General features: G+C 50.9%; 1 protein-coding gene across 1 annotated transcript in view; it reads left to right on the forward strand.

Moving 5' to 3' along the window:
* The first annotated feature begins 4,019 nt into the window (after positions 1-4,019).
* THSD7B (thrombospondin type 1 domain containing 7B) overlaps positions 4,020-14,941 on the forward strand; it is a 134,564-nt gene continuing 123,642 nt past the window's right edge. Inside the window, exon 1 of the mRNA XM_038751316.1 lies at positions 4,020-4,188. Within this exon, the coding sequence (XP_038607244.1) occupies positions 4,020-4,188 (169 nt within the window). The remainder of the gene's footprint in view (positions 4,189-14,941) is intronic.

Below are 14,941 nucleotides of genomic sequence, written 5' to 3' on the forward strand. Positions count from 1 at the left end.
TTCTTAGCAGAGAAAATCTCTCACGCTTTGCCCCCCCAAATTTTCAACCTTGCCTTTGGGAGAAGATGGAGTGGGGAGGGGTTTTTATGGTATTTGTTAAGCTCTTACTATGTTCCAGGCACTGTACTAACAGCTGGGGTAGATACAAGCTAATTAAGTTGGACACAGTCCATGTCCCACGTGGGGCTCACAATCCCATTTTACAGATGGGGTATCTCAGTCACTCAGAGAAGTGAAGTGACTTGCCCAAGGTCACACAGCAGACAAGTGACAGAGCCGAGATTATAACCCAGCTGCTACTGACTCCCAAGCCTGTGTTGTATCCATTAGGTCATGCTGCTTCTCATGAACCCTCTTGGCTTGCTAAGATGAGGGCTAGTTTGTTATGCAAGAAAGCATACAGCAAGCAGGTATCCACCTCCTGACCTGACCTGTCACCTTCCGAGGGGAGGGACAGCTTGGGAAAGGAGCTGCCAGGGGCAGAGTGCCTTCGATGCCACATTATACAGTGGTAACCTGTTTTAATGAACTGTGTGTCACCGGATGGTGCTCACAGAGGAGGTCTGTCCTACTGCTGCTTAATTAAAAATCTTTCCACTGATGGAAAGTTATCTCTCTGGTGTTTTCTGTAATGTATTCACAATGCATCTGCTTGGAATCCCTTGCTGGAGATATCTTTCATTATAATCCACTTATCTAAGTTCATAATTAAACTTCTAAATGTAAAATTTCCATTGGTGCATTTCCAAAATACACAACAAGCCTTTTTTCCGCCAGCCCAAATCGGATGCTGGGGTGGCATTCCCTGTAGTGGATCCGAGTGGAAGCAGGGTCCTCTCCCGGCTGCTCTCTATCACTTTGCCCCCAGCAATGCCACCCTGGGTTGGAGACTGTGAGCTCATCCGACTGGGAGTGAATGGAGAGAATCAAAATCCTGGAATTAGGCGGCTGACAGGCCCACCACCGTGCCTTGTGGTCACAAGACTCAGAAGTTTCCAAGACCGTCTGGAATGGAAGAGGGTTGATAATGGGATGTACTGAGCATCCTTACGTTGCAGTGCATGCTACGAGCGCTTGGGAGAGCACATGGAAGCATGGGGCAAGTTCCCTGCCCCCAAGGAGCTTCCATTCCAACCATGGAGACAGACGTCGGTACTGCCCAGTAAAGGAATCACAGTGAACAATTAATCATCCTCTAGAGCCTCCTTTCCTTGCCCTGTGCCGAGGTGCTGTAATAGAGTCCAGCAGGGCTAGTAGGCCCAGCTGAGCCTGCGCCCATAAAGCCCAGGGAGCTGGCCGCCCAGAGAGGAAGCAGGAAATGGCCCCGATGGGCTGTTCCTGGGGGCCCACGGAAGGCCATGGCTGAAGGTGGGATCTGGAGAGCCTCACCTTTCATGGGGACAGAAATATCGTCCTCTGGGATGGCCCGGCAGCCTCGAGCTGAGATCAATCACCACCAGTTGCCCAAACCTAGTGTTCAGATGATCGATGTCATGATGTCTAGCCCCTGTAAAACAACACAATTGTAACAGATAACGAGAGACTCGGCTGGAAAATTTTATAGGCCCATAAACATGTTATTACTTATGTCAAGAGTGGATGCATTTTCAATAAGTTTCCTTGCAGTGGGGGATGCATAATTAATCGAGAGAACACAAGCCTCTATTTACAGTTTAAGCGGAAAACTTCTCTGACAGTCAATACCCAGGGCCCTGCTGTGGGCAAGGTTTTCGTGGGCCCCGGGGAAGGCTGCTTTTCTCCCTGTTCCCTGCCTGGAATCAGCTCGGACTGTGGGGCTCTGGGTGGCTGAATCCTTTCCTCACCTTGGGTTTGCCGGCACCAAGACTGGTTCCCCCTCACTGAGACCAACATGTCCCACAACTCTCAAGTTCCCTCCTCCCCCAAATCAGTCTGCAGGGGTGATCTGACTCTGGTTCATCTGGGCTTCCGGGATCATGGTTAATCTTTCCCGGTCAGGAGAGAATCAAGCTGGAGAAGTTGCTCCAGCTTCCCGTCCCGGGGCAGCACTTTCTTTGTCTTTCTGAACCACAGGGGCCTTGGTCCAGAAGCAGGGGATCATTCTTTGAAAGAAGAGTAAAAGATGGATCCCTGCCTGCTCCCGAGGAGCTGATGGCAAAAGGTGGAGAATGCAGACCTGAACTGAAGAATGTGCAGACTGTAGCTCAAAAGAGGAGAGAGAGATGATCAGTCATAAAACCGAGGGGATAAAGAAATCAATTAGAAGTAATCAGAAAAATACGTGAATGTTGAGGTAGCTGAGGGGATGGCATGACGAGAAGAGTGGGGGGATTAATCAGCGAAATCCACTTGGAGGAGGTGCTTTTTATTTTTATTATTTTTAATTATAATTTGCTAATTCTATTATGTGTTAAGAGGAAGGGAAAAGTGTTGAGAAATCATCAAAATGAGTCCTTATTCTATTTCCTTACTTCAATCAGTAAGTCCTTACTGTGTGCAGACCAAGGTACTAAGCACTTGGGAGAGTACAAAAGAGTAGAAAGATAATAATAATAATAATAATAATAATAATAATAATAATGGTATATGTTAAGTGCTTACTGAGAGGCAGGCACTGTACTAAGCGCTGGAGTGGATAGAAGCAAATCAGATGGGACACAGTCCCCATCCCATGTGGGGCTCACAATCTCAATCCCCATTTTACAGACCAGGTAACTGAGGCATAGAGAAGTGAAGTGACTTGCTCAAGGTCACACAGCAGACAAGTGGTGAAGTAAGGATTAGAACTCATGACCTTCTGACTCCCATGCTCTCCACTACACCCTGCTGCCCTCAAGGAGTTTACAGTCTAAGGAGGAGCTTGCATACAGGCTTTGAATCCAGGAGTGTTATTTTATGTATCTTCTTTGAACACTGCAGCAAGCAGCCCCGGGAGGAGAGGGGACCCATAGGAACCATGGCCCCCTGCCTCACCTGACTCCCACACAGCAGGCTTGGCCCGTCCAGCTCACAACTTTAATTGGCAACTTGGACCTGTTGGCTGCGCTGCCCTGAAGCAGGAGGGGATTGGCCGAGGGGAGGCAATGGGATACCAGAGGCTGGGGTGGCCTCAATTTGGTCTGGCTCACAGTGCTGTCATTGGAGTCCAGGTGACATTAAAGGTGAATGTTGGTGCTGTCTCACAGGCACTGCAAGAGCCTCCATTAGTCACCCTGAGTGCAGGAATTGCACTTAGTACTCCAACACAGTGCCATTAGGGGCCCAGTACAGCCCTCTGAATACTGTAAGGGCCCAGGACAGTAAGTACTCTGCATACAGTAGGTTCCAGACCCAGCGCTTTGCCCACGGTAAGCCCCAGCATGTACTGACAGTACTCTGGTCCCAGGATGTCAATTGTGTCCTGGATCTCAGTTTTGGGCATTTGAGGGGAGCTGCTACAAGCCATAGAACGAGTTGCCCACATGTGGGAGAGAATGGTGGATCCCGGGCTGTGAAACTCAGGCTGAGGATCGTGGACCGGGCTGTTGGGAAGCAGGAGAGACAGAAGGGGAAGCCTTGGGTGGTCGCTCCAGCCGGCTGCCAGGGCGACAGCAGGGCCTGTCCATCACCCCCGGGACCAGTCAATCTAGCCACGCCATTCCTGCTCACCCAGCTTTGGGGTCAAGTGGGGGAATGGATCTGGGAGTCAGAAGGACATGGATTCCATTTCCAGCTCCACCACTTGTCTGCTATGTGATCTCGGGAAAGCACAACTTCTCTGTGTCTCACTTATCTCATCTGTAAACTGGGGGTTAAGACTGTGAGCCCCATGTGAGACATGAGCTGTGTCCAACCCGTTTGGCTTGGCTTATGGTTTGGCTTATGTACATTGCCTGGTACATAATAAGTGCTTAAATATCATTAAAAAAATGGTGGGGATCTGGGACTCTCCCCAGTGTTCTGTGGGTGATTCTCCAATTTGCTTAGGAAGGAAACCAGATGTGTCTTAACTTTTCCTTTCCTCTTTTGTGGCCCAGGGGCAAGCCGACCCACAGGACTGGATGATGCTCCCGTGGGGCAGGGGAACTGCAGGGCCCCGGGCCTGGAGGGGCACCAGGAAGCCAAGTCTCCTCTTCCTCCTCTTCATCATCCTTCTCCTCCTTTCTCTCTTCCTGGTCCAAGCAGCAGATTTGGCAGGCAGCAGGGAGCCACAGTTTGTCTGGAAAGCAGGTAGGGATGCACTTCCTTTGCCAACTGGGAATGGGGTTTGGTGCCTGTCCCTTCTTCCCTTCTCTGTCCCCTACACCCACCCTTGCAGCCATTCCCCCACAGCCAGTTCTCCCCAGCCACCTTAATTTGGGAAAATGAGGTATTTGAAGGCAAAGCCCCAAGAGGGAGGAAAGGAGCCCATATGGTCTGGGCTCCATCCTCGGGTACATGAAGGGTCGATTTCACCTAGCATCATTAAGGGCCCTCATGAGGTCCTGGGTTTCCGTTTGGCAGTTAGCTCAGCCTGGCATTTTCCCCTCATCAGGGACTTCAGTGTCTCAGTGACCCAGCCTATCCCTCATCAGGAAAGTGACACCCAAACATAGCTGGTGGTTTCTCTGGGCACATACGTGTCTGGACAGAGGGCCTGTCCCACGTGGGCTTTGTAGTTGGATTCTATCAGATCCGTTGCATCAAACGTTGCAGAGGCCGTGGCTGTGGAGCTCGCCTCCCAGGATTGTCTGGGTATTGTCGGCTTGCACACACAGCATTCCTTCTGTCCCTCTCCCCCACCCCAACATGGTCGTGGGCATGTCTAATACAGCAGGGATCTCACTGAAGGGCGTGCACCTCATGGGAACTTAATGCAGCATGTAAGTACAGCTTGGGCTCCTGGGCATCTAGTACAGCGTAGGCTTCATGAGCTCACTTTATCAGTGAGTAAATTGGCCTCTGGGGGCAGAGCTTGTTTCTGTGCATGTATCAAAATGTCCAGTTGCTAAAGGAAGCGAATTTAAGTATTTTTTTTTAACCCAGGATAGTTGAGGCTGCTGAGGTGGGGGTTGGGGGTGATGAGGTTCATGCCTGAGAGTTTGCTGCAAAAGCACTGAGTGATAGTTGAGGGTGGTAGTTGTGGGGAGTGGAAAGATTAATTGGAGAAGGCCCCCTAGAAGAGGTGGGATTTCAAAAGGGCCTTGGAGCTGGAGAAAGTTGAGGTCTAGTGGCTGGGTTGGCGGTGGCAGGGGGTGGGGTGGGGGTGATCAGAGGTGGAAAGAGGCTGCTGCTGATGTGGCTGGGTCTCAGCTCTTGAGCCCGGCAGTATGGGATGCGATGGGTGTCCCCACCCCCTCTAGAGACCACAGTCTGGGTGACGATTTTTCAGAAAAAAAGAAAAGACTCCCAAAAGAAAATCCTTTCTAGTAAAAATGCCAAAGGCGAACACAGTTCATAGGACTCAGGTTGCCACTGCACAGTCTAGGTGGACACAATGTGCAGGGCTCTGGCTTGGCAGCTCGGCGCAGCAAAGCTGAGCACTGGCAGGGCTGGGCACAGGGCATGAAGGGAAAAATGGGGTGCTGGGGTAGGAGGAAGGATATAAGATTAGCACGAGGGGGGCGATCTCTTCTAGTTCTCTTCCCGGCACCCTCAAAAGGAAGGATTGGGTCACTTCGTCATCATCAAAGAGGATGAATTAAGTGCTTTCTGTGCGCAGAGTGCTGCTGGAGGCACCCATTGTGAACAGACCTCTGGACTGGATAAGGCACAGTTTGGGTGCAGAACGCTGTCCCAGGTGCTAGCTCTGAGAAGTACACTGAACCAGTTTCCTGCTGTGAGCAGAGTGCTGAACTGGGGATTGGGAGAGAAGGGTGACAGTTGAACATGTGGTTCCGTCCGAGAGAAGTTCACAGTGTAGTGGAAGGATCCCTGGAAGTTGTGGGCAATGGTGGATGGGCAAATTGATTAGCCCTCTCCCTGTGACATGGGTGATTTGTTCAAAAGCCAAAGATCAGAGCAAGATTAAATGAATCTTTAATCCAGTAACCAGACCGGTCTCGGCTGTTAAATCAAATTCTTCATGGAGATTTGGGGAAGTCCTTCAGTCCATCATCTTCAGCCCCAGCTGCCGAGGGAATGAGGCCAAGCTCCTGTCAAGCTGGCAGACCTCAGCTCCCAGCGTGGGAAAACAGGCCGGGAGATGGAGGGACACTAGAGTTAAATTCAACTATGTTAGGTAGAAGAGGCATCGCTTTAATGATCAAAGTCCCAGTCACAAACCATGAAAATAGCCTTGAAGATGAGCCCAGGGTCTCTCTACCTCACCCCCTGCTGGCACTGATACTCCCAAAACTCACTAGGAAACTCTTTCTGGATGGGGCTGGCTACTGGCTGCTGATTGGCAAACACCTGCTATTACTGGTTATTTCACACAACCCCCGCCCCCCACCCCCGACAACATTTCTACCCTTCTCTTCCATCATTGTGAAATTATCATCCAGGCAAGTAGGTGATGGGGTGTCTGGACAGTGAAGGGACAGGTATGCGAAGAGTTGCCCGGGTGGTGAGGGGGCAGGTCCATGATGGGGTGTCCAGGCAGTGAGAGGGCAGGGTCACAATGGGGTGTCTGGGCAGTTGTGAGGGGCAGGGATACGATGGGGAGCCAAAGAAGTGGGTGGGGTAGATCGTCCCATTCTGATCTGAGAATGTTCCATGGTATCACCTTTGCGTGTCCCGGTGTCCTGACTGAGCTAACTTGGTTAGAAAAAGGCAGAGCATGCTTTCCCAGCTCTGCTTTCCTCTCTCGCTAGAGTTACTATGGGAACGGGACTGCGGGTCAGGCGGGAATTCTGCAGAAATATTTCCTCCTTTCAAATTTGTTCATTTCACAAAAACGGCAACTTGGTGTTGCAATTGTCCTTTTTACCCAACTTTGATGGATTTCCTTCATTGTGCTCCATTTCCTTCCAAAAGGCAGCCGCCAGGGCCCCAGATGGGGCTGTTCGGGGAGTTTTTCCTGGGGGCTAATAATTTTTTAATTGGACGCAGCTGTTGGAAACCTGGGTTCGGTTGCTAGGTGTACGTCCGGAGTTGGAGAGGGATGGATCCGCTTTCACTCTGAGTCCTGTTTAATTACTTTGCTACATTTGCCTGGAACGTCATTATGTCTTGCTCTAATTGTCTCTGAAAACAATGGACATGTTTGGACGAGGGTTGTGCCCAGCTGGTGAGGCAAAGGGCATCGGAACGTGGGCACGCTGCTCCCGCCCTCCCTCCACCACCGTGTCTGGAAAGTCCAGGAGTGGGCCACAGACACCCTCCCGCCCCCGGGTGGATGCCCCTGAGTGGCACCTGAACCCACCTGGTAGGCGCATGTTGGCTGAGGTCCCAATGGCATTCGATCATATTTATTGAGCACTCACTGAGTGCAGAGCACTGTATTAAGCGCTTGGGAAAGTACACTATAACAATAAACAGACCAATCTCTGCCCATAGTGAGCTTACAGCGTGGGGGTTGGGTTCAAATCATAGACAAGCCCAGCACGGAAACCTAGTTTAGCCTCCTAGTTGGTACTGGGCCAGGATCGAGTTGAAACCAGGATTGCAAGGGGACATGGTTTCTCCAGTGCGGGCAGGCAGGTAGCACTATGGGTTTGCACTTGGTTGTGCCCTCGATGGGGAGTGCAGCAGGCCCCAAAGTGGCGGGCAATAGTCAGTTATGCTTCCCAGGCTGCCAACAGGGGTCATTGTGTCCACTCGGAGACTCGCACGTAGAAATTCTCTGGGACCCGAATCCTGTCTGGGTGACAGCAGATGAGGAAGTCTCACTAGGGGAGGTGTGGGCCCTTGTGGATCCACCAGTGGTGTCGCACCTCCAAGGCAGGGGGCAATATCCAGCTCCCCTGGGCTCATTGCTCTAGAGGGTCAGCCCAGTCTCAGACAGATACCGACACCGGGCTGGGTTTGCTCCAGGGTCCCTGAGGCCACTCAGGATGGTGAGACCACACAGTTAAAGCCCACATTCAGAACTCACCATCCCCAGAGGCCTAAACTGTGGTGTGGTCATGGTCTCGACTTCAGGGGCCCCGGCACCGAACTGTACTGAATACCTACCATGTGCAGAGCACTTGGGGACAGTCCAAGGGAGAGGCAGGCATAAACCCTGCCATTGGGAGCCTATGGTCTAATGGGGGAGGCAGCAGAAGTTTCCTGAGCTAAGAGTGAGGGAAGACACAGAAATAATAGGCCCAGTTGAACCAATGAATCCCTAAACAAACATAAAGGGAGACAAACGAGAGGGGCAAGGTTCTTAGGGGCTGGTATTCTGGCAGCCTTTGGGTGGGGTCTGAGCAGACCTCCCTGCCCACCCCTCAACATGGGATGATGAACTGCGTGCTGTCCCCCAGCCCCAGGATGTGCAGGGGATAGTGAGATGCCCATCATTCCCACCACATCGAGTCATCTCAGTTAGTCAGTCAATCATATTTATTGAACATTTACTGTGTGCAGAGCACTGTACTAAGTGCTTGGGAGAGTACAATATAACAATAAATCGTATAATATAACATATTTCCTCAGGTTCCTTGAGCAGATCCCTGCAACTTCTCCCCAGTTAACTCTCTTCAGTTATCCTGAGCCCTGGGTCAGCCGGTCTGAGAGAAGAGAGGCCTGCGAGTCCAGCCCTGCACCCTGTAGGCTGTGGTGGTGGCTGTGGTGGTGATGGAGGTATGCAGTGTGATGATCGGGCAAAGGAGCAGCTGGAGAGAGGCTCTCTCTTCCCCTGACCTGGCTAGGATCAATCCAACCCTGAAAATTTGCTCTTCAAATTAGAACTTAATAAAAACTTTCCTACTCTGAACGCTGAGCTCGGCTCCCCTAGTGATTAGCGGTCTCATTTCTTTCTCAGCAGTCGGGTAATGATTATGGCTCCAGATGCTGCAGGAGTGATAAAGAAATTGATTAATTTCACTTGAAAGAGCATACGTTCAAAGGGAATCTCGTCCGTACCCTCGGGGGGGACCCTGAGGCCTACTTCTGTCCACTGCCCAGGCAGCCTCTTTTCTCTGGTCGGTAGTGTGGAATGTCAAGGTGGAACTGCAGGGAATGCTGCTGTGGAACAGTGTAGAACAATGATGTGGAAGAGCACAGAATATTGATGGGGAACGTTGGTATGGAATGCCGACGTGGAACACTGATGTGGAATGTCGATGTGGAATGAAGGTGTGGAATGTCTACGTGGAATGCTAATGCATAATGTTGACCGGAATGCTGGTGTGGAATGCCAACATGGAATACTGATGTGGAATCCTGGTGTGGAATCCCTATAGGGAACCCTGGTTTAAAATGTTGACAAGGAATTTTGGTGCAAAATGCCTAGGTGGAATGCTAGTTCACAATGTTGATGTGGAATGCTGGTGTGAATGTCTACGTGGAACACTGGTTTGGAATGTTGATGTGGAATATTGGGGTGGAATGACCATATGGAACTCTGGTGAGGAATGTTGACATGGAATGCTGGTGGGGAATGGCAATGTAGAACAGGGTGACTCTTTCCCTCTCCGGTCATCCCCCATGGATCTGGTGAAGGGATCACTGGTGGGGCCCAGGAACTCAGTGATGCTGCAGCCTGAAGCCTCCCTAGATTTAAAAAAGCTGTAGAGAGAAAGATCATCAATATTCTGGCAAGCGCTGTAGCCTCAGTCCTATGGCCCATGGAAGCTTGTAGGCCAACTGCTTTGGAAGAAGAAAAGCCAGGTCCAGGTACTGAGGATCTTGCACTAGTGACCAATCTCCCAGAAATGCGTCAGCCTTGGGGCTTGCAGCTACAGCTTCACCTCCACCACCACTTCTCTGCCTGGAAGCCTTCCCACCCCCAACCCAGGGTGCCCCTCCAATCGATCCAAGGTGGTTTGCATCTGCAACTCTAGCAAACTCTGGCAACATTGGCACTCACCCCATCAGCCTTGAAGACCGTGTCTGCTGTCCTGGGACGAGAGGAGGGGCAGCAGCAGGAGCTGTACAGATAATAATAATGGTAATAATAATAATTGTTGTATTTCTTAAGTACTGATTATATGCCAGGTACTGTACAGTGGGGTGGATTCAAGCAAATTGGGTTGGACAGAGTCCCTGTCCCACATGGAGCTCAAAGTCTCAATCCCTATTTTACAGATGAGGTAACTGAGGCCCAGAGAAGTAAAGCCACTTGCTCAAGGCCACAAAGAAGACAAGTTGGGGAGCTGGTGTTAGAATCCATGACCTTCTGACTCTTAGGCCTGTTGCTGTATCCACTATGCAATGCTGCTTTCCCCGTGGTAGCATGGAGCTCACAGTTCAGACCAGCTGTGGGGTTGTTGAGTTTGATCCTCCCTGACAAGATGCCGGGACCCCTTCTTGGGAAAAGCAAACTTTTCCTCTTCCCATTCAGTGAAGATTTCTGCCTTGTCCCTCTTCTTCCTCTCTCTTCTTTCCCAACCCCTCTCCCTTTCAGACTAGCTGGCTGCCGTTCAGGAATGGGGATTGGGGAGCCCCTCTCCCCCAGTCAAGAGGGTCACCCTGGCTTCTTGCCAGACCAGCGACACCATCCCCCCATCTGTCAGTCCATTAAGGAAGGCATCAGTGTCTGACTGATGCTAGGCCCCAGGGCCTGGCCTTGTCTCCCTGGACCCCACTATCCCGCTGAGCTAAGAGAGAACCCAGGCATTGGAGAAAGGGCAGCTGGGTCCACCACAAGGGAAGGTAGTCCAGAAAAGACAGTTCTAGGGGAGCCCTGGGCAGGCAGGCAGTTTGTGGGACCTCTCACCCCGGCCCAGGGCATTTATATATATATCCATCTGTAATTTATTTTAATATCTGTGTTCCCATCTAGTCTGAAGTACCTTGTGGTCAGGGATCATCTATACCTATTCTTTTGAATTGTGCTTTCTTAAGTGCCTAGTACAGTACATTGCACAAGCAAGCACTCAATAAATATCACTGATTGCTTGTCATTGGCTGAGTGAGGCTCCCTGGATGTCTAGGGGCCTTGGAATTGGTCAAGACAGTACTGGCATTGGCATCATCAGCACTGACAGAGCTGGAAATGTGCAATCAATCAATTTTATTTATTAAGCTCTTACTGTGTACAGAGTACTGTACTAAGCACTTGGGAGAGGACAATATTACAGTTGGTAGACATGATCTCGGCCCATTAGGAGCTGACAGTCTAGAGGGGGAGGCAGACATGAAAAGAAATTGCAGATAGGGGAAGTGACAGAGTGAAAGGATCTGTGCCCAGGTCCAATCCTTGGTTCTTGTCCCACCAGAATGGCTAGTCCCCAAATTTTTTCTGTGGATTCATTCAGGAGGCTGTCTGCCTTTCTCTCTGTCTATCCATCCGGTCATCAGTCCACCCATCTGCTAGGGCAATGGGGCCTTTCCGATTAGGTGATCAGAGTTCTGAAAGAGCAGAGGGAAGTGGCCCAGGGGCCAGAGAGGAGAATGGCAAAGTTTTGTAAGATCTCCTTGCAATTGAACAGAAAGTCTTAAGCATCATTGGCCCAAGTGACTTTAGTTCTTTTAAGTCCTTCTGATGGGTTGAAGCCACTCACTCTCAGGGTGCGTGTTAGCAGGAACAGGCCCTTGAATCATTTGATTTATTACCCGCCAATCAGGAAAGTTCTGCCCATTGTTGACCCTATTTTGACAAAACAGGTCAGATTGGAATGGTTACTGGGACCCTTCTAGATGCAGCTGTGCAGCACAGATCAGGGGGCAAGCCCAGGGCTGACTGGACCAGGTGGATGATACTGGTCTGATGGCTCTTGTTCCACTCAGATTGCAGTCAGGTCAGGTTAGATTGGGAAGCGATTGTGCCATTTCCCTGCTGCCGAGCAGGGGCCCTGGTCCCCTGGGACAGGCAGGTGCCAGAAGGTGGAGGGGGGTGGGCCGAGTCAGAGCACAGGACCCTGTCCAGTGGGATGGGCAGTTGAGAGTCCGGGGGCTCGAGCAAGCCAACTGCCTTCCACTGGGAGAGATTGCCGGCACCTCATTCCATGGATTGTAATGCTTTCTTTCCCAAACCCTGACCACTTTGGGACTTATTTCCCAGGTGAAGCCTGCTAGCTGGTAAGATCCATTGGTTCTCTGGCCTCTGGACCCCTGAGGGCTGGGTTTGCAGAGGCCCCAGTGGGCATGGTGACCCCAGGGGAGGAACCAGGCAAAAGGGCAATGGGGGAGAGAACCAGGTGGGAGAATTCCAATAGACGTACCCGGGCCATCATGCAGCACATGGCCAGAACCAGAAGGGCTTAAATGTTGACATCTGGGCTGATCCCAGGGATTGGGAGGACTGAGCAACCCCAGGCTCCGCTGGTAGGAGGGACCTGGCATTGAGCCTTAAATTCCACCCAGAGGAGGCACAAACACAAGACCGGGGAGGGAGAGGGGAAGATTCAGGTCTTCTGGTGTTTCTCTGTTGGCCCGATGTCTGGGCCTGTGGATATGGGGAGAGGGAGGCAGGGGGCCCTTTCCATCTCTACCACTGCTTCAAAGTATTCCTCCTTATCATCATCAAAGAAGCAGCGGAAGCTAGAGGAAGGATCATGGGCCTGGAAATCAGAGGACCTGGTTCTAATCCCGGCTCTGCCACTTGCCTGCTGTGCACCCTTGAGCAAGTAATTTAATCTCTCTCTGCTTCAATTTCCTCTTCTGTAAAATAAAGATTCAATGCCTGTTCTCCCTCCCATTTAGACTGTGAACCCCATGTGGTCAGGAGCTGGGACTACTCTGATTGTAATGTATCTACCCCAGCACTTAGCGGTGTCCTTGTCACATAGTAAATGCTTAAGAAATGCTACAGTCATTGTTATCAATATCAGTGTGTGGAACACTGTGCTGGGTGCCTACAGTGTGCAGATCATTTTACTAGACATTTAGGAGTATACTCTAAAAGCAAAAGACATGATCCCTGCCCTAATAGCACTGGTAGTCTAATGTCTCCTCTTCAAATTGCCCATCTTCCCCATAAGCTTGCTCTGCCATCTGTAGCCCCTCTCCCTTCTCAGAGTCTCTCTCACTCCTCTTTAGGTCCTCTTGCTCTCCCTTGCCTATTCTCAAAGATCCCACTACAAGATCCCATTACTGCCAGCATTACTGTGCCCAGAGGTCCCATGAACCACACCCACGGCGCCGTCTGCACCCTTCTGTGTGGGGCTGTAAGCTCCTTGTGGGCAGGGAAAGTGTCTACCAACTCTGTTGTATTGTAATAATAATAATGATGATGATGATGGTATTTGTTAAGCACTTACTCTGTGTCAAGCACTGTTCTAAGCACTGAGGTAGATACAAGGTAATCAGGTTGTCCCACGTGGGGCTCATAGTCTCAATCCCCATTTTACAGATGAGGTAACTGAGGCTCAGAGAAGTTACATGACTTGCCCAAAGTCCCACAGCTGACAAGTGGCAGAGCCGGGATTAGAGTCCACGACCTCTGACTCCCAAGCCCATGCTCTTTTCACTAAGCCACAATGCTTCACGCTGCTTATTATACTCTCTCAAGTGCTTAGTACAGTGCTCTGCACTCAGTAAGCGTTAAAAAATACAATTGATTCCCTTCCAGGAGCCCCTGCCCTCCTGGGTGGCCTTGGGTTGCAGCAAGCTGGGTAGAGGCATGGAACCGGCTGGGCACACGTCTGCCAGGGAGGGGGCTCGGAGCCGTCAGGGCAGGCTGGGGGGTCTCGCGGGTTGGAGCCCCAGAAAACGGGAGTGGAATGGCCAATGTGGCCATCGCTTCCGAGAGCGATTATTAGCTCGCCCAGGGGGCATTTGGCTGGACGCTGTTTGTCTCGGTTAATCGTTGGATTAATATAACATGCCTTCCGCCAGCGCGCTTCCCTAATGGCTCTCTGGGGGCTGGTGCTGTCCGGCGAGGCCGGGAAGGAGTTGTGTGCCGAGACTGCCAATGGGGTTCGGCTTCGGGAGAGATTCCTGGGGTCTCAGGAGGATTCAGGGCGGCCTCCACGATGGTTTATCAGTAGGCAAGAGGAAAGACTTAGGGCTTTCGAAGCTAAAATTGTATTTTTTCCTCTAATCTCTGAATGTGAATACGCTTCCTAAACTAGGTTATTCGCCCATCCTGAGCGGGTTGAATAAAGCAACCTGCTGGATCAGATAGCTCTTTCCAGGAACAGAGATGATAAACACGCACAAAACTCACCATCATTTTTCCTCTGCCATTACAGCTCTGAAACATGGTCCAAACAGCTATTATGGTGGTGGCTTTGACATGGAACAATAGCAAAAACACAAATCTGATAATTGGCTTAATCATTTACTGCCGAGTTGAAAATGCATTCCCCATTCAAGGAGTAAATCTTCCCTGGGTAGGAATAGCTGCTGAGGGATGGCATTGTTCTCCACTCCTGACAACCATCCCTCTGTCCTCGCTGCAACAGAAGCACCTGTACTGGGTTGGGGGTGGGGGGCTGGGGCACCCTTGCTCATGCTGGCCCATGCTAATCTGTACTTACCCAAGATAGTCTGTGCTGGTCTGTCCTATTCTGGGCTCTGCTGGTCTATGCTAGACTGTGCTAGCCTATATGCTGATCTGTGCTGGCCCAGGCTGATTCATTCATTCATTCAATCGTATTTATTGAGTGCTTACTGTGTGCAGAGCACTGCACTAAGCGCTTGGGAAGTACAAATCGGCAACATTTAGAGACGGTCCCTACCCAACAACGGGCTCACAGTCTAGAAATGAAGAGGGAGGGCATTTCAGGCCAGAAGCAGGACATGGGAAAGAGTTCAGCGGGAAGAAAGAGTAAATTACACGTTCTAAAGGCTAGATTGTGGCCCTTCAGGAACTTGCCTTCCGCAGAGACCGTACTGGGAAAACAAGCCTCTGATCTGGGCCGGCCTGTACTAGCCTAAGCCCCTGTTACTTCAGGATCTCCATTTGGGGAGGGTGGGGGTTGTGGGGAGGGTTCTTGCTAATTGGCCCAGCAGGTGCTTGTCTGGGCTG

This window comes from Tachyglossus aculeatus, chromosome 9 (genome assembly GCF_015852505.1).
Source record: "Tachyglossus aculeatus isolate mTacAcu1 chromosome 9, mTacAcu1.pri, whole genome shotgun sequence".
Lineage (NCBI taxonomy): Eukaryota > Metazoa > Chordata > Mammalia > Monotremata > Tachyglossidae > Tachyglossus > Tachyglossus aculeatus.